We start from the raw sequence: 19,422 nt of genomic DNA on the forward strand, positions 1-19,422 counted from the left end.
TGCCGGGCATACATCCACGATGAATTGAACAAATGATCAATCAATTGATTTGATTTTGGGTCTGATTCAAATGACAAAGTAAAGAGAGAACAGGTTCGCTAGCCAATCTGTCAGCATATGCCTTCTTCCATCTTTATTTGTTCAGCATGTTCCTCTGTCCTTGTAACCACCCAGTAAATGTTGACACTCTCTCTCATGTGTTTACCTACTCTTTTCATTGGGGTTACACTTAAAAGAGAGACACTAAAATGCTCCAATGGAGTACAGCAGCCAACAACAACCAACCAGGGGGAAATGTGTGTCAATCATCCAAGAAGCTATGGCAGCAAGCAGCTCTTTGGATCAAAACAGATACAGATTCAACAACCTTTCTATTAAATATTTTTTGTTATTTTTCTCTCTGCATGGTTGGGAAGGGCCCATAAGTCCCATAAGAAACACTCATTTTTGTACTCTATCCAATCCATATTACATTAACAGCTGACAATCGATGATGTATGATAATACCATTATGTTCTCTGCTGCCGCCACTATCAGTCACAAATGGTGCTCTTCATACCCCCTGTCTATCCTCGTCTTCCCAATTACCACCCTCTAGTGCCGCTTTTGTCGGACATAGGAAAAGTAAGGATAAGGAAATCTGGACATCTCTACAAAACACATTTATATGCTATTTCCCAGCTGATACCTTCAAAGACTGTTTATTTGCAAACCATTATTATATCCACTTGCGAGACATCAGATATTCCTTCATTTATCTGCATTTTTGTCAAAATTAAGTTAGACATGGCCTTGTTCTGTTCAATGTTCTCTACCTATATATAGTACTCTAAATACCCCAAATTCATGTTGTTAAGTTCAAAAGAATACACAATAAAAATCGCTGACACCATTCAAACCAAAGAGGGTTCGGAACTTTAAAAGCAATTATCTCAGAATCATCTTTTTGAAGATAGAACTTTATACTGTAGTCCTAAACTCTCGACCTAGTAAAATGGTGATTAGCGAATTAACCACTTTTGTTAACAATTAAAATACTGTACTGTATGTGTGTATTGAAAGACAATGAAAATTTAAAACATGTAAAATATATAAATGTATTTATTTTTATTTCTCAGAGAACGTTGAGGGCCAAATAAAAGCGTGCACACACACACACACACACACACACACACACACACACACACACACACACACACACCAACCTGAAAGCAGGGGGAAGCTGCGTCTCTGGGCAGGAGATTACATAAATCCACGGTGAGTATGTGGCGTTACTTAAGGTTCTGAAAATGACTCAGCTATCCAGCTGGGATCAGTGGCCGTAGTGGCCGACCCACACAAGTCTAAACAAGGGGCCCAGGCCTATCCTCAAAAGTCAAATATTAGCCATCCAAGTCAAAAGAAAGGCCTCTGCAAACACACCCTCTACTATGGAGGCTTTCCCTTCTAACTGGAGTCAAATAAAATAGACAACAACGGATACTCTTCACGTTATATTAACATGGTCGCCAACTTGCCATGCATGCTATTGAGCCGGAAGCAGTAGTCACGTATCCATCGAAAGCTACAGCTCTTCCACAAACTTAAGGGCAATATAGTTACTCTTTTTACAAGACAAACCTGGGTATTTACTGAAACAGTCGGTTGCCACCACATCAGTTTTATACAGGCGTTGTTTTCAAAAACAGGTGGAAAGGTGCGATGCATGTTCTATTGAAGATGAGAAACAGCCCATAGGGTGAAATAGGAGGATTGGCAACAGATTACTACAAACATTTTGCCTCAAGATATTTGGAGGGGTGCTTTGTATAGAGTACAGTCATAATATTGACACAAAGCTGAAATAATGACTACTCTATGTCTGATATCATAGCAGCTGTTTGAGGACAAATAGTTCATGGAAAATAATGAAAAGTCAATCAACTGTTATAAATGTTTCATAGACGTGTGTGTGTGTGTGTGTTTGTGTGTATGTGTGGTAGCTTTCAACAACCTAACAGCATCACCACAATCACCCTTTATTGTTAAGTTAAAATCCTCCTCTTTACGATTTCAGGACAAGAATAATTGTGATTTTGTCTGATGTGGGTTGTGAGTAGTTTAACATTAGCATGAGGGCAATTCCACAGTAACAGAATGCGCTGAGATGGGGATAATTTTCATCAACAACCACTGAATTGCATAGCGCCACATTCATTTTATATTACTAAAAATATTTATATTCATGAAATCACAAGTGCAATATAGCAAAACACAGCTTAGCCTTTTGTTAATCCACCTGTCATGTCAGATTTGAAAATATGCTTTACAGTGAAAGCAATCCAAGAGTTTGTGTAAGTTTATCGATCGCTCGACAAAACATTATGAACACCTAGCATCAAGTAGCTTGGTCACGAAAATCAGAAAAGCAATCAAATTAATCGTTTACCTTTGATGATCTTCGGATGTTTTCACTCACGAGACACCCAGTTACACAATAAATGTTCCTTTTGTTCCATAAAGATTATTTTTATATCCAAAATACCTCCCGTTTGTTTGGCGCGTTATGTTCAGAAATCCACAGGAAAGTGGCCCATGTACATGTGGGTAGAGTTATTAAAGTGACTTATGCATAGATAATAACAGAGAGTAGACTATCTGAAAATCGTACAAAAACACATTTACTCGAAGAACAGTGCAGATGTAAATTTTGGTATCAGAATGACGGTAAAATCTCCCTCAGTTTGTTATGTGACCACTTTTTCCAAAAACTCTGTTAAATATTTCCTCTAAATTAAGATTCAAAGATGTCTGCAGAAAGAATGGGGTGTCACTGTCAGCTATGATATAAAGTAACGTAGCAGGCATAAGAATGAACGCCTGAGGCATTTCTTTCTTTCCGTTCCTGACAAGAAAACAATTACTGTTGGGGGAGGTTGTCTTCTGCACTGTTTAACCAATCCAGTAAATGTGGAGGAGGATTTAAGATGGGAGTGTCACATTGTTTATTAGTTTATTAGGATCCCCATTAGCTTTTGCAGAAGCTACTCGCCCTGATGTTCACAACAACAAAAAAACATGACAAGTAACAAAACCCTGATACATTGATAGACAAGGAAAGTCACACAAGTTACAAATACAACATTACACAACAAATGCAAAAAAAAAAAAAAATTATACAAATAATACAACAACAAAAAATGACGTGTGTGTTAAGAGTGTGTGTGTGTCTGCGTGTGTCCCCTCACAGTTCCATTAGTTGTTTTTGTGTTAATGTCCAAAAGCGGGAGTCAGGCTCTTTATATTTCCCCTGAAAACTGGATTCATCCGGTTATTTCCAAACCCACCTTGAGTTTGAACAAAATCGATTTTGTTTATTAAACTACAGTAAGTGAAGGGGATTAACATCCGGTAACAGAATGATGGTAAAATAATTACATCATGAGTCCCTTATCTGTACAATACAGAAATGCATAACTATAAATGTCCTTCTGTTCATGGTGATGTATCCTGAATAGGTACACAAAGGTAGAAAGTGTACTATCCTCTTTTGCATGTTTGGGTATTATTCTACACACTGGCTATTATTCTAATGAGCTCCGCCTTCAAACAAGACCAAATTTGGTTGGTCCGGATTGGACCAAATCTGTACCAATCATAGATGTCTATGTTTCAGAATTTTGAACAGTGGAGCACAGCACAGTACAGTTTAGTACAGTAAAGTACAGTAGAGTTCAGTACAGTAGAGTAAATAGTAAAGCACCCTTTGCTGGCTCTAACAGCCACCCAATCAGTTTGCTGCCTGTTCTTAGTAAACTGATGGCGAGAATTGTGTTTGACCAAATAAAATGACAATTTTCAGATAACAAGTTAACTACTGACTTTCAGCATGCATATAGAGAAGGGCACTCAACTTGTACTGTACTGACTCAGGGGACAGGTGATTGGTTGAAAGAAATTAACAATAAGACGATAGCTGGAGCCGTATTATTAGATTTCAGTGAAACCTTTTGATGCTATTGATCATAAATTGTTATTGAAGAAACTCACTTGCTATGGCTTCACATCACCTGCCATCGCATGTTTTAAGAGTTATTTAAACAATAGAACCCAGAGAGTGTTCTTCAATGAATGCTTCTCCAACATCAGATATGTACAGTGCGGTGTCCCTCAGTGCAGTTCTCTTGGGCCGTTACTCTTCTCTATTTGTACAAAGGATTTGCCACTGGTCTTACGCAAAGCTAGAATGACTGTGCGTGCGGATGATTACACTCTCTACATGTCAGCACCGAAAACCAGTGAGCTGACTGAAATAATAAATAAGGAGTTACAGTCAGTATCAGCATGGGTGACTAATGATAAACTGGTCTTAAATACATCTACATCTAAAAGCATTGTATTTGGTTCAAAACATTCTCTAAGACCTAAACCTCGACTGGAGTTGTAGATAAAGGTTGTGACCACTGAGCAAGTTGAAGAAGCTCAACTCCTAGATATAACATTTGATGGTCAGTTATCATGGTCAAGTCACATTAACAAAGTTGTTGTGAAGGTGGTCTGTTATAAAAAATATGTTTAAAAAAAATCTACTGTACTAGTTATTAAGGCCAGTCTTTCCTGTTTGATGGTTGACCAGAGATCAACTGCTTCTATTCTAGTTTTTATGAGAAAATGAAAAATTCCAGATTGTCTGCGTAATCAAATAACATTCAACTCAGACACCCATACATACCCCACAAGACGTGCCACCTTCTAGTGTTGAGAGATTAGTGCTTTTATGAAATAATGACATAACAATTATTTGAGCTTTTTAATGGAAATTCCAGAGCCAAATATAGTGAACATTCAATTGCCAAAACATTGAAAATATTCCATTGTCTCTGTAATATTCACATAGTAAAATAGGACATTACCATGAAATAATAAAATATTACAGTGTATATTACTTTTTAATTTGATAATTTGATGATTTTTCATTCCTTAAAGTCATCATCTCCTCTCTGCTTAGGCAGTAGCAGCCAGTCAGACAGACAACCATCGAACATTATCTCTGTTCTCCCCATGCTGTATTGTCTTTAGTCATCCTATTTAGCAAAGCTAGCCTCCATAAGCATGCTGCAGAGTTGTCTGACAATCATTTTACTTGTTTTTAAAGTAGATACGGCATACTTTTACGAACTGTCTTTATCCCTTTCTCTCTTCGCTCGTTGTTGTGTACATTCCTCTCTCATTTGGGGTGTATGTGGTCTGTCTGTATCTTACCTAACATAGCAGGCATAAAAGTGTATCCATCTCTGTCCAAGATGGAAAAGAACAGGCACAATGCATTATAGTCATTGTAGTTAATTACCACATTTCTGCGCTGACCTAGGTTGAATGTTTACTAAATGAAAACTACAACTCCCTTCAGCCCATAAGATAGAGGTCGAACCGATTATGATTTATCAACCCTGTTACCGATTATTGAAGGACCAAAAAAAGCCAATTCCGATTAATCGGACGATTTTTATATATATATATATATATATTTGTAATAAATGACAATTACAACAATACTGAATGAACAATGAACACTTTTATTTTAACTTAATATAATACATAAATAAAATCAATTTAGTCTCAAATAAATAATTAAACATGTTCAATTTGGTTTAAATAATGCAAAAACACTGTCTTGGAGAAGAAAGTAAAAGTGCATGATGTGCCATGTAAGAAAGCTAACGTTTAAGTTCCTTGCTCAGAACATGAGAACATATGAAAGCTGGTGGTTCATTTTAACATGAGTCTTCAATATTCCCAGTTAAGAAGTTTTAGGTTGTGGTTATTATAGGAATTATAGGACTATTTCTCTCTCTCTAAATTCATGTTAGCAGGCAATATTAACTAGGGAAATTGTGTCACTTCTCTTGCGTTCTGTGCAAGCAGAGTCAGGGTATATGCAGCAGTTTGGGTAGCCTGGCTCGTTGTGTGAAGACCATTTCTTCCTAACAAAGACCGTAATTAATTTGCCAGAATTTTAAATAATTCTGACATAACATTGAAGGTTGTGCAATGTAACAGCAATATTTAGACTTAGGGTTGCCATCCGTTCGATAAAATACAGAACGGTTCCATTCATCACTTTTTATTTGTATTGTTTGAATTGTTCTTTTGATGTATTGTTTGTCTATCTTAGTAGTTTCAATTTGTGTGGCTGTCCTTGTCTATCAGTGTTTTGTTACTTGTCATGTTTTGTGTTTTTTTGTGGGCCCCAGGAAGAGAAGCTGATGCTTCTGCAAAAGCTAATGGGGGTCCTAATAAACTAATAAATAAACAGCAGAGTACAATACAATCAATTATAGTGTACTCAACTCTAGTGATAAAAAAAAAAATTAGATACAGTTACATATTGGGATATTATTTTTAACGATATATCATATTGACAATATTGCAATATAATTATTGCGCTTGTTTGCTGTACCTGCATCAAAACTTCTCAATCTTCTTTTTTTACATTTTTTTTATTTTATTTTTACCCCCTTTTTCATGGTATCCAATTGTTGTAGTAGCTACTATCTTGTCTCATCGCTACAACTCCCGTACGGGCTCGGGAGAGACGAAGGTTGAAAGTCATGCGTCCTCCGATACACAACCCAACCAAGCCGCACTGCTTCTTAACACAGCGCACATCCAACCCGGAAGCCAGCCGCACCAATGCGCCGGAGGAAACACTGTGCACCTGGCCACCTTGGTTAGCGTACACTGCGCCCAGCCCGCCACAGGAGTCGCTGGTGCGCGATGAGACAAGGACACCCCTACCGACCAAGCCCTCCCTAACCCGGGCGACGCTAGGCCAATTGTGCGTCGCAGGGAAACCCAGGGACTCTGATGGCACAGCTAGCGCTGCAGTACAGCGCCCTTAACCACTGCGCCACCCGGGAGGCCTCAATCTTCTTTTTAAATATGAAGCCAATTTGTTTTCAACACTTATTCCATGACTGTCAAAACTCTCTCTTGTCCCTCTGCAGCAGTTTGGAACATAGAATCGCAAAAAAATCACAGTATTGATTCACAACACATAGAAACGAGAGAATTGCAATACATACTGTATCATATCGGCACCTAAATATCGTGATAACATCGTACCGTGAGGACCCTGGCAATTCCCAGCCTTAATCAACTCTAGTGTACTCTACTGAACTAAACTTTACTGTACTAAACTTCACTCTACTGAACTTTACTGTACTAAACTAAACTTTACTGTACTGAACTAAACTAAACTAAACTTCACTCAACTGAACTAAACTTCACTGTACTAAACTTTCTGAACTAAACTTCACTCTACTGAACTTTACAGTACTTTATTTAAAACATTTCCAGACACTCTTGTTCAGAGCGACTGTCTTGCTTTTTTATACTGGGAATCGAACCTACAACACTGGCGTTGAGAGCGTCATCCTCTACCAACTGAGCCACATGGGACCACTTACTATTGTGCTGTATATTGTACTGACGGACCTAAACTCTACTCTACGGTACTGTGCAGTGCAGTCCAAACTTGTGAAACAGACATCTATGGTTGGTTCAGATTTGGACTGACCAAATGTCAATGTCCATGGATGTCCTGTGTCAATCGGTGTTCAGTGGGTGAGAGGGCTGGTTATAGTAAATGGAAAGAGAAAGGACTCATGGGTAGGTGTCAGGAAGAGCCGGGAGAGGTGAAATTAACTGGAAAGAGAGAGGAGAGAGACAGGGAGAGAGAAAGGAAGGGGTTGTCCAGACTGTTTTCACACTCTCAGTCTGACCACCACTTGACAGAAAGAGAAAGAAAACAGTAATGAGCTGAACATAACAGTATGCCAGTAGAAGGGAGGACAGTAGCAGTTGACACAACTGTGGTTTGTCACTATTATGAATTCCCATTGTAGCCAATTCAGTTGCAGTCATTCTGTTACAGATGTTTTCGTCACTCCGTTACCGATTTGGTGACAGAATGACATATTTCAACCACTTAAAAATCATAAGCCACATTGTTATTAATAAAAACACAATCACTAATTTGTAGGTCTACCTTTACTTATTAATTCTGTCAACTTTTATTGTTTTCCCTCATGAGGGAGAGAAATCTGAAAATAACTTAAAGATATGTGGGTTTTTGGTAATGTTATTACAAAGCAATGCTTCTTAAACTTCCAAAAGGCAAATAATGTCTCCAAAACTAAATATAAGTGTTGATATTAGTTGGCAGGGATCTTTACTTGTGTTTTGATGTATTTCTAATACCTGGTAGATGTTGTCTAAGACCCCTTTTCCATCTGTTTGAACAGAAATCAAAGCCTTTGCTTATTCCTAGTTCTTAGGTTAGAAATGGTTGAAAAATGTATCTAAATGTTTTCCATCCTAAAAACTAGGAATAAGCAAAGGCTTTGATTTATGCTTTAATTTCAACAACAAAGACTTGACATGCTTTGTGAGAATTTGTCAGTGAGTGGATAAACCGCCACTACCATCCGTCCTATTGGTCAACGTGCAATCACTGGAAAATAAACTGGATGAGCTACGATCAAGACTATCCTACCAATGGGACATTAAAATCTGCAAAATATCTTATGTTTCACCGAGTTGTGGCTGAACGACGACATGGATAAAATAGAGCTGGCTGGGGTTTCCATGCATCGGCAGGACAGAGCAGCTACACCTGGTAAGATGAGGGGCGGGGGTGTGTGTCTATTTGTCAATAACAGCTGGTGCTCCATGTTAATATTAAAGAAGTCTCGAGGTATTGCCTGACGCTCGTTGGATGTGGCAGGGCTTGCAAACTATTACAGACTACAAAGGGATCCTAGCCGCAAGCTGCCCAGTGACGCAAGCCTACCAGATGAGCTAAATACCTTTTATGCTCACTTTGAGGCAAGCAACACTGAAGCATGCATGAGAGCACCAGCTGTTCCGAACGACTGTGTGATCACGCTCTCTGTAACTGATGTCAGCAACATTCACAAGGCCGTGGGGCCAGACAGATTACCAGGATGTGTACTCAGAGCATGCGCGGACAACTGGCAAGTGTCTTCACTCACATTTTGAAACTCTCCCTGACCGAGTCTGTAACACCTACATGTTTCAAGCAGATCACCATAGTCCCTGTGCCCAAGAAAGAGAAGATAACCTGCCTAAATGACTACTGCCCCTTAGCACTCACGTTGGTAGCCATGAAGTGCTTTGAAAGGCTGGTCATGGCTCAAATCAACACCATCATCCCGAAAACCCTAGACCAACTCCAATTCGCATACCGCCCCAACAGATCTACAGATGACATAATCTCAATCGCACTCCACACTGCCCTTTCCCATCTGGACAAAAGGAACACCTATGTTGAGAATGCTGTTCATCGACTACAGCTCAGCATTCAACACCATAGTGCCCACAAAGCTCATCACCAAGCTAAGGACCCTGGGACTAAACACCTCCCTCTGCATCTTGATCCCAGACTTCCTGACGGGCCGCCCCCAGGTGGTAAGGTAGGAAACAGCACATTTGACACACTGCTCCTCAACACTGGGGCTCCTCAGGGGTGCGTGCTTAGTCCCCTCTTGTACTCACTGTTCAACCACGACTGCGTGGCCAAGCACAACTCAAACACCATCATTAAGTTTGCTGACGACACAATGGTGGTAGGCCTGATCATGACAATGATGAGACAGCCTATAGGAAGGAGGTCAGATACCTGGCAGTGTGGAGCCAGGACAACAACCTCTCCCTCAATGTGAGCAAAGGAGCTGGTCATGTACTACAGGAAAAGGAGGGTCGAACAGGCCCCCAATAACATTGACAGGACTGTAGTGGAGCGGGTCGAGAGTTTCAAGTTCCTTGGTGTCCACATCACCAACAAACTATCATGGTCCAAACACACCAAGACAGTCATCAACACCTTTTCCCCTTCAGGAGACTGAAAAGATTTGGCATGGGTCCCCAGATCCTCTAAAAGTTCTACAGCTGCACCCTCGAGAGCATCCTGACCAGTTGCATCACTGCCTGGTATGACAACTGCTCAGCATCCTACCGTAAGGCGCTACAGAGGATAATGCGTACGGCCCAGTACATCACTGGGGCCAAGCTTCCTGATATCCAGGACCTATATACTACTAGGTGGTGTCAGAGGAAAGCCCAAAAAATTGTCAAAAACTCCAGACTGTTCTCTCTGCTACCGCATGGCAAGCGGTACCGGAGCGCAAAGTCTAGGTCCAAAAGGCTCCTTACAGCTTCTACCCCCAAGCCATTAGAATGCTGAACAATTAATCAAAATGGCCGCCCGGACTATTTACATTGACCCCCCCACCCCTTTGTTTTTACACTGGTGCTACTCGCTGTTTATTATCTATGCATAGTCACTTTACCTCAACTAATCTCTACCACCGCACATAGACTCAGTACCAGTACCCCCTGTATATAGCCTCGTTATTGTTATTTTATTGTGTTACTTTATATATTTTTTAATTACTTTAGTTATTTAGTAAATCTTTTCTTAACTCTATTTCTTGAACTACATTGTTGGTTAAGGGCTTGTAAGTAAGTAAGCATTTCACGGTAAGGTGAAACACCTTACACCTCTTGTATTAGGCGCATGTGACAGAAAATTTGATTTGATGTGGCAGGGGATGATTACTAGCCTTCATAGCAAATGTAAAACTATTTACACACTATTTTCACACTGTGTAGAGTATAGAGTCAAACCTAACTCAATGTTTAAATCAATAGTGATTTCATGAATAATAGATTAAAAGAAATGTGTCATTATAGTCCAGCCCCCATGTGGTTTCTAGACACCATAGACTACAGTAACCTACCATGGGGGCAAACATCAAACATGGGGGCTAGCCAAAAACAGATACATGTGTCACTCTATTATGTATGGACTCGAAAATAGGGGTGAAACGTCTAACTTTTAACCATGGAATAATAGTTTTAACAATCACTGGATAGCCTGCCCTACATGATTCGTCCATGTTCATACAGAAGAGATGTGTGTGGCTACAAGTCATGTATTTTATGGTCATTTAAAATAAGAAAAAAACATATATACTATTGTATGTGCGGATGTTTAACAATATAGGACCATATCCAACAAGCATGTTGCCCGACATTAAATGCAAACATTGAATGCCTGCAACTCTTGTAATAACACCCTTACTTCCTACTTTTACAGATTGCCTAGCCGGTGTCGTATCTCACGGCTAACACCCTTTTTCTCCATAACCAGATTTCCAATTGAGCAGACCATTCGGGTACAATACGACTAGGATTGCAATGTGTTGAGAGGGAGAGACATTCGTCTATGGCAGCAGTGTGTGACTTCATGACCAAAATAAAAAGCAACGCGGCAACTGTTTATGATCAACATCAATTAATTGTACACTTACATTTGACCATCCTGTCAGTCGTAGATAACTTCGGATCATCATTCGGCTTGTTTTCGGACATTTCCATGGTGCTAGAAATTCAAATATATTTGAACTGTGCCTGAAAAAGATCCGTTGTTGTCCTTACCCAACAAATCAACTCTATCCAAATGGGAGATCGCAGTGATCTCACTTGCTCCTTTCACTAGCCAAAAATACATGCAATAGGATTACAAATTTCAACACTGGTATACTGTAGGTCCGTGTGATTTACTGTTACTCTGTATCAAGTTCTCTCTCCCAGCGCTGTGCGCGCAACCTAGCCTGCAGTTGGTAAGACACGCCCCCATATATATCGCTCTTCTATTGGTGGCAGAGACTAGACCCTCTGTGTTCATATTCCCCTTTGCCCACGGACTCGTTTTGTTTCAGTCTGTGTATGTCTAACATGTTTTTATAGGTTATATGTGCAGTGTTGTAACACATCAGTTCCCTCTTCTGTATGTTGCAACATTGTAACATCAACCATGGGTAGCGTTGGCCTGCAACTCCAGAGTCGTGCACTGTATCCTACCATTTCTGCTTAATCTCAGTCTCTAAACTTCATTCAATCTCTCTTGAAGGGTTTAGAGTTGTCATCATGCAAAATGTCATGCAATTTAGATGGCCAAATATTCACTGTTTTGAGTGAGCACCACCAGGCTAGAGAGTAGTTGAATTCGATTTCACATCATGATGCACAGGGTGAATCAACTGGCCTATATATTCTTTAGCTTCACGTTGGTGCATGTATTCAGCATAACCGCTTCATAACACTGTTAGTGAGGTTGTAAAGGGTTGTAAGTGGTTAATAGAGAGTTCAGCTTTTTGGATTTATAACTAAACTAGTTTAGAGACAGTTCAATTCGGTTGTTATTACAGCACCACCATGTGGACATTTAAAGACATTCTAATAGAGGTAAAGTACACTTACCCCAACCAGTTTACAGTTTGGTGACTGCTCAATCCCAAATCGACATACAGGTCCCATCTTTGCCCTACTCACTTGTGGAAGTCTGGAATGATTTAACAGTGGATACCAATTGCTTATACCAATCAAGTGATCTCCATAATTGAATAGCAGTCCATTTGCGGTCAATTAGAGATTGATCTGGTTATACCATGTTAAAATTGTATCCACTTTAAAAGCAGAAACATAGTAATCCCACCAATTACAATAGGGTTCCAGCATTGGATCCCTATAGCGACAGTTTTTATTCTCTATGTGGAATAGAAATTATCAATCCACCCAGGGATGTCATGCATCCCAAAAATCTGAGCGGGCACAAAATACTGTGAGGATGGCTGGTGGGGTTTTGGAGAGTGTAGCATTTTTCAAACACCCGAAACAGCTTTTTCCTGCAACCTAGAGCCATAATCACAATTCTATCTTAAAAATGTGTTTATTTGTCTGCGTATTTAAGCATACCTCTTGAGCTGTATGTATCCTCCTGGCTGGTGATCACTTTTTAAAAAAAATACGCTTCTCTGCATCTCTGCTAAAATCACTAAGACAGGCCCGGATCATCATTCCAACCACGGCGTCCACTAGATCTCACTCTGGCGCTAGAGGCTCACTACACACCAATTATTGAGATAATACACCTTGGAGTGAGAGATCCAGTCAAAACTACAACGAGCCTCTGTGATGTCCAAGCCTGTGTCATCTTCGGTTTCAAATAAAAACCAAGGCTGGCTCACTACCCTCTGAGCTATTGTCACGCCCTGGCCTTAGTATTCTGTGTTTTCTTATTTATGTTGTTTAGGCCAGGGTGTGACATGGGTGATTTATGTGTCTTGTTTTGTCTAGGGGTTTTGTAGTCTAGGGGTTTTGTAGTCTATGGGGTTGTGTTCGGTTGAGTGTTCTAGGTAAGTCTATGGTTGCCTGGAGTGGTTCTCAATCAGAGGCAGGTGTTTATCGTTGTCTCTGATTGGGAACCATATTTAGGCAGCCATATTCTTTAGGTATCTTGTGGGTGATTGTTCCTGTTTCTGTGTTTTGCACCAGTTAGAACTGTTTCGGTCTTTCCGCGTTTTCTTATTTTGTATAATGTTAATGTTTTCATCTTTCATTAACGATGTTTATAAATAACCACGCTGCATTTTGGTCCTCCAAAATGAAGAAAACCGTAACAGCTATCTTGACAAAAATAACTAACTTGCTGGTCCTAAACTAACAAAATAAAATGTTGATAAAAACATTTTTATATAAAAACTCCCACATAAAAGAATAAAATATTTACACATTTAAAAGGAGCTCTCTGCCTAGGCGACCTCACAGCACCATGGCAACTGGTAGCTAGTTATGACTTTGAGATAAATATATTTATAAACAGCACAAATCTGAGGGGGCACGTGCCCCTGTGAACCCTATGAATCACCCAATTCATGTTAATGTGACAATGTAGGAACCGTAGTTTTGGTCTGTGTTTCCCAGGGAACTCTAATTAGTGGTGAACATGTGAAAAGGTCTAAAAGCATCCCTTAGACCAGCTGTGACCAGAAGTGACTTTTTGCAGCAGGTTAGGAAAGTTTATGTAGCAGGTTAGGAAAAGGTTTAGGGTTAGCTAAAATTATCTCCTAACCTGCTATAAAAAGTTACTTCTGGTCGTAGTTGTACGCAATCTAGTCAAAACCCCCTAAACCTGTGCAGGTGAGAGCTTAGTCGCATTGTGTAGAGGTTATGCTGCACTGTTGTTTTGCCAGTATTTCTTTGAAGGAAACCATTCACCTTTATTTAACCAGGTAGGCTAGTTGAGGTCAAGTTCTCATCATTTTTGATAACCATGCAGTCTGTTTGGGAAGAAAGGTTTGCGCCATGGCCGATTGTACTTATCAGTATTTGTTAAAGTTTGACAATGTTCATTATGTTAATTGTTAGATTAGTAATGCCACTGTAATGATGTTTTGCAGTTGGTCTCTTGTGTTTAGAGGCTTTGATGGCTTTGTGGTCCAAGTTAATCTGTTTAAAACTAGCAAATCTAAACCTGGGGCCTTTAAAAACTTTGCTATCTTTTTTTTTATTTCTGCCTCTGAAGTGTCTCTATAAATGGGCCTATAAGTTACATTTAGTATTTTTTTTTTGTCTTTGCTTGTTAATTATTCTTATTATTTGTATATTCTTATCAAGGGTACAGTTTATTTTATTTTATATTATGCTCCTTCCTCCGTAGACCAGGTAAAGGCTAGACACTTGTCCTTACGCTCATCTGGAATTCCAGCCACCATGTACTGCCCCATCTCTCTGTCTGATCTTGACAAGCAGGAAGCTCACAGCCCTTATCAGACCAATTGCATACAATAGAGCCAGTGTGTGGCGAGTTGTTTTTCTTTGTCAAAGTGGAGAGAGGCGGACAGAGGTGAAAAATGAGCTCAGGTGAGTAGCCTAGACCTTCTGAACTTTTTGATAAATTCATAGACTTTTGTGTCTCTTGTGCTGCTATGCAATTACATTTCATTTTTTTGTGATATTGCTATTTGATACTTCACAGCTGTAATTGTACATTATGACGTTGAAGAATCTGGTACACTGTTAGCATTATGATGTTGAAGAATCTGCTACACTGTTAGCATTATGATGTTGAAGAATCTGGTACACTGTTAGCATTATGATGTTGAAGATTCTGGTACACTTATTATTATTACTGTATTATTATTGTATTCTCTTATGACCAAGTAAAACCAAGTAAATGTTTAAGAATAACTATGATGACTCAATTCAAAGTATATTCAACCATTCCAATGTTCATATCAAAATATCAAACTATCCTTTCATATACATCATTAAAAGTTAGCAATTTCGTAGTCAAGTCTACCAGATGCTACATTCAATAAGTTCAACAATATCATGACTCTTACTTACCTGATTAGTTTCATGCGAAATGTGTTAGTAATATTTTAGTCATATTATTTATCAGAAACATTTAGTCAAATAACTTTTATGTATCAAGGGAGATGGAGCCCCGTAAAGCATAAGGTCATGTTTTTCACAGAGACACTGATTTTAACATGGATGGATAAAACACATTTACAACATATTACATATTGGTTTGACTTGCATACGAGGCATTTATTAGTGGCATTGCACCTGTACAAATCTCCATATTTCCATCATCCATCCTCTTTTAGCCGAGGACCTGCTCATCATCTATGAGGTGGAGGCAGAGCAGTGGGCTGTATACCTGCGCTCTATCTTCGCCGGGCCCATCTGGGAGGGAGGGATCTGTTGCTACGACATCGCCACAGTGACCAGCCGGCGGGAGGACTTTCTGCGACTGGGCCAGTACAAGGTCAAGCTGTTAATCCTGTCCAGGGGAATGCTAGAGGGCCTGTGCCAGCTCCGCCGCTTCTTCCTGGCCCGGGTGCTGAGCCCCGCGGCCCACGTGGTAGTGCTTCTGTGTGGGGTAGACAGCCTGGCGCCCCTCCTGGAGGTGGTGCCCCTCAAGGGGGACGAGTGTCTGCAGGTATCCAGCGAGCAAGACGCCCATGAGTACCTGTCGGCGGTGACCGATATTGTGCAGAGAGGTACAGGGGAAGGGGAGGGCAGAGAGAGGCATCATGGGAGGTCGGGTGCAGTGTATAGGGTCAGCAGTAATAGTTACATTATGCTTATTCAATAATGAATTATACAATGATGATTGTATTCATTCCTGAGGCAACAAGTGGCAGGTAGGTGTGTGGATCAGAAAACCAGTCAGTCCGTATCTGGTGTTACCACTGTTTGCCTCATGCAGCGCGACACATCTCCTATGTATGAAGTTGATCAGGCTGTTGATTGTAGTCTGTGGAATGTTGTCCCACTCGTCTTCACTGGCTGTGCGAAGTTGCTGAATATTGGCGGGCTCTGGAGCGTACACGTCGATCCAGAGCATCCCACACATGCTCAATAGGTGACATTTCTGGTGAGTATGCAGACCATGGAAGAACTGGGACATTTTTTAGGAATTGTGTACAGAACCTTGCGACATGGGGCCGTGCATTATCATGCTGAAACATTTAGGTGATGGCGGCGGATGAATGGCATGACAATGGGCCTCAGGATCTCATCACTGTATATCTGTGCATTCAAATTGCCATCACTAAAAAGCAATTGTGTTTGTTGTCCATAATTTATGCCTGCCCATACCATAACTCCAGCGCCACCATGGGGCACTCTGTACACAATGTTGAGATCAGAAAACTTCTCGCCCACATGATGCCATACACGTGGTCTGCGGTTGTGAGGCAGGGTCAGATGTACTGCCAAATTCTCTAAAACGATGTTGGAGGCAGGTTATGGTAGAGAAAATAACATTCAATTCTCTGGCAACAGCTCTGGTGGACATTCCTGTAGTCAGCATTCCAATTGCTTATGTTGTGTGACAAAACTGCAAATTTTAGAATGGCCTTTTATTGTCCCCAACTGTCATGTCATGATCATGATGTTTAATCAGATTCTTGATATGCCACGTCTGTCAGGTAAAGGGGAAATGCTCATTCATAAGGATCTAAACAAATTTGTACACAAGTTTAGAGAAGCTTTTTGTGCTTATGCAACATTTATGGGATATTTAATTTCAGCTCATGAAACATGGGTACAACACTTTACCTGTTGCGTTTTCTGTTTTTGTTCAGTGTGTGTGTGTGTGTGTGTGTGTGTGTGTGTGTATACTGTATACATGGTGGGTGTTTTGGCTACATAGTTGGAATTGTTGAATTCACAATTATCACAGTAAATCTGTGATAATTTGACTAAAATGGCGCTGGAAGAAGTGGCAGCAGTTTTACAGACGCCTAACAAATTGTTCTATTATGTGTTTTTTTTGTTGCATTATTTGTAACTTATTTTGTACATAATGTTTCTGCCACCGTATCTTATGGCAAAAAGGAGCTTCTGGATATCAGGACAGCGATCACTCACCTCGGATTAGACAGATCTTTTCTTCAACAAGCAAGTCGCACAGGACGTACTTCAGACACCCGACAAGCCAACATCCCAGTTATTGGCAAGAGAAAGAGACGCAGGTACAGAGGACACAGAGCGGGGTGCTTCGTAAGGATCCGCAGAAGGCGACAGGGATAGCTGCCATTCCCATCAATATTACTTGCCAACGTACAATCATTTGACAATAAATTTAATGAGGTACAATCATGAATATCCTGCCAATCAAAAACTGTAACATCTTACAGTTTGGCTGAATGATGACATGGCTATTCAGCTAGCGGGATATACACTGCACTGGCTAGATAGAACAGCACACTCGGGTAAGATGAAGGAGGATGGTCTGTGGATATTTGTAAACAACGGCTGGTGCACAAAATCGAACGAAGTCTCTAGATTTTGCTCGCCTGAAGTAGAGTATCTTATGATAAACTGTAGACCACACTTTGCCAAGAGTTTTCATCTATACTTTTCGTGGCTGTTTATTTACCACCACAGATGGATGCTGGCAAGAAGATCGCACTCAGTCAGGAAATTAGCAAACAGGAAACCGCTCACCCAGCGGCGGCGCTCCTAGTGAGCGGGGACTTTAATGGAGGGAAACTTAAATCAGGTTTACCTCATTTCTATCAGCATATTAAATGCGCAACCAGAGGGAAAACAATTCTAGATCACCTGTATTCCACACACAGAGACGCGTACGAAGCTCTCCCTCACCCTCCATTTGGTAAAGCTGACCCCAATTCTATCTTCCTGATTCCTGCTTACGAGCAAAAATTAAAGCAGGAAGCACCAGTGACTCGGTCTATAAAAAAGTGGTCAGATGAAGCAGATGCTAAACTACAGGACTGTTTTGCTATCACAGACTGGAATATGTTCCGGGATTCTTTCAATGGCATTGATGAGTACACCACATCAGTCAATGGCTTTATCAATAAGTGCATCGAGAACATCATCCCCACAGTGACTGTACGTACATAACCCCAACCAGAAGCCATGGATTACAGGCAACATTCACACTGAGCTAAAGGATAGAGCTGCCACTTTCAAGGTGCAGGACTCTAACCCGGAAGCTTATAAGAAATCCTGCTATGCCCTACAAAAAAAATCATCAAACAGGCAAAGCGCCAATACAGGGCTAAGATTGAATCGTACTACACAGGCTCCGACGCTCGTGTTATGTGACAGGGCATACAAACTATTATAGACTACAAAGGAAAGCTGCCCAGTGACACAAGCCTACCATACGAGCTAAATCACTTCTATGCTCGCTTCGAGGCAAGCAACACTGCGGCATGCATATGAGAGCATCAGCTGTTCCGGACGACTGTGTGATCACCCTCTCCGTAGCCGACGTGAGTAAGACCTTTAAACAGGTCAACATTCACAAGGCCGCGGGGCCAGACGGATTACCAGGACGTGTGCTCCGGGTATGTGCTGACCAACTGGCAGGTGTCTTCATGGAAATGTTCAATATGTCCCTGATTGAGTCCGTAATAAGAACATGTTTCAAGCAGACCACCATAGTCCCTATGCCCAAAAACACTAAGGCAACCTGCCTAAATGACTACAGACCCGTACACTCACGTCCGTAGCCATGAAGTGCTTTGAAAGGCTGGTAAATGGCTCACATTTACACCATTACCCCAGAAACCCTAGACCCACTCCAATTTGCATACCGCCCAAACAGATCCATAGATGATGCAATCTCTATTGCACTCCACACTGCCCTTTCCCACCTGGACAAAAGGAACACCTACGTGAGAATGCTATTCATTGACTAGAGCTCAGCGTTCAACACCACAGTACCCTCAAAGCTCATCACTAAGATAAGGATCCTGGGACTAAACAGGACGGGCCACCCCCAGGTTGTGAGGGTAGGTAGCAACACATCTGATACGCTGATCCTCAACACTGGAGCCCCTCACGGGTGCGTGCTCAGTCCCCTCTTGTACTCCCTGTTCACCCACGACTACATGGCCAGGCACGACTCCAACACCATCATTAAGTTTGCAGACGACACAACAGTGGTAGGCCTGATCACCGAGAATGACGAGACAGCCTATAGGGAGGAGGTCAAAGACCTGGCCGGGTGGTGCCAGAATAACA

At 40.9% G+C, this 19,422-nt stretch overlaps 2 protein-coding genes across 7 annotated transcripts in view; one reads left to right on the forward strand and one right to left on the reverse strand.

Moving 5' to 3' along the window:
* Positions 1 to 11,784, reverse strand: part of LOC110531778 (protein phosphatase 3 catalytic subunit alpha) — a 99,436-nt gene extending 87,652 nt beyond the window's left edge. For all 4 annotated transcript variants that reach the window (XM_021615192.3, XM_021615190.3, XM_021615191.3 and 1 more), the window contains exon 1: positions 11,376 to 11,784. In XM_021615192.3, the coding sequence (XP_021470867.1) occupies positions 11,376 to 11,442 (67 nt within the window). In that variant the 5' untranslated portion in view covers positions 11,443 to 11,784. The remainder of the gene's footprint in view (positions 1 to 11,375) is intronic.
* A 2,782-nt stretch (positions 11,785 to 14,566) lies between these two features.
* The window catches only part of LOC110531780 (B cell scaffold protein with ankyrin repeats 1), a 32,720-nt gene continuing 27,864 nt past the window's right edge, over positions 14,567 to 19,422 (forward strand). For 2 of the 3 annotated variants that reach the window (XM_021615194.3, XM_090183869.1), the window contains exons 1-2: positions 14,567 to 14,769; positions 15,522 to 15,917. In XM_021615194.3, coding sequence (XP_021470869.2) covers positions 14,760 to 14,769; positions 15,522 to 15,917 — 406 coding nt within the window. In that variant the 5' untranslated portion in view covers positions 14,567 to 14,759. The remainder of the gene's footprint in view (positions 14,770 to 15,521; positions 15,918 to 19,422) is intronic. The other variant, XM_021615196.3, reaches the window with a different exon arrangement.

Source organism: Oncorhynchus mykiss, chromosome 9 (genome assembly GCF_057628025.1).
Source record: "Oncorhynchus mykiss isolate SJ-2025 chromosome 9, ASM5762802v1, whole genome shotgun sequence".
NCBI classification, from domain to species: Eukaryota; Metazoa; Chordata; class Actinopteri; order Salmoniformes; family Salmonidae; genus Oncorhynchus; species Oncorhynchus mykiss.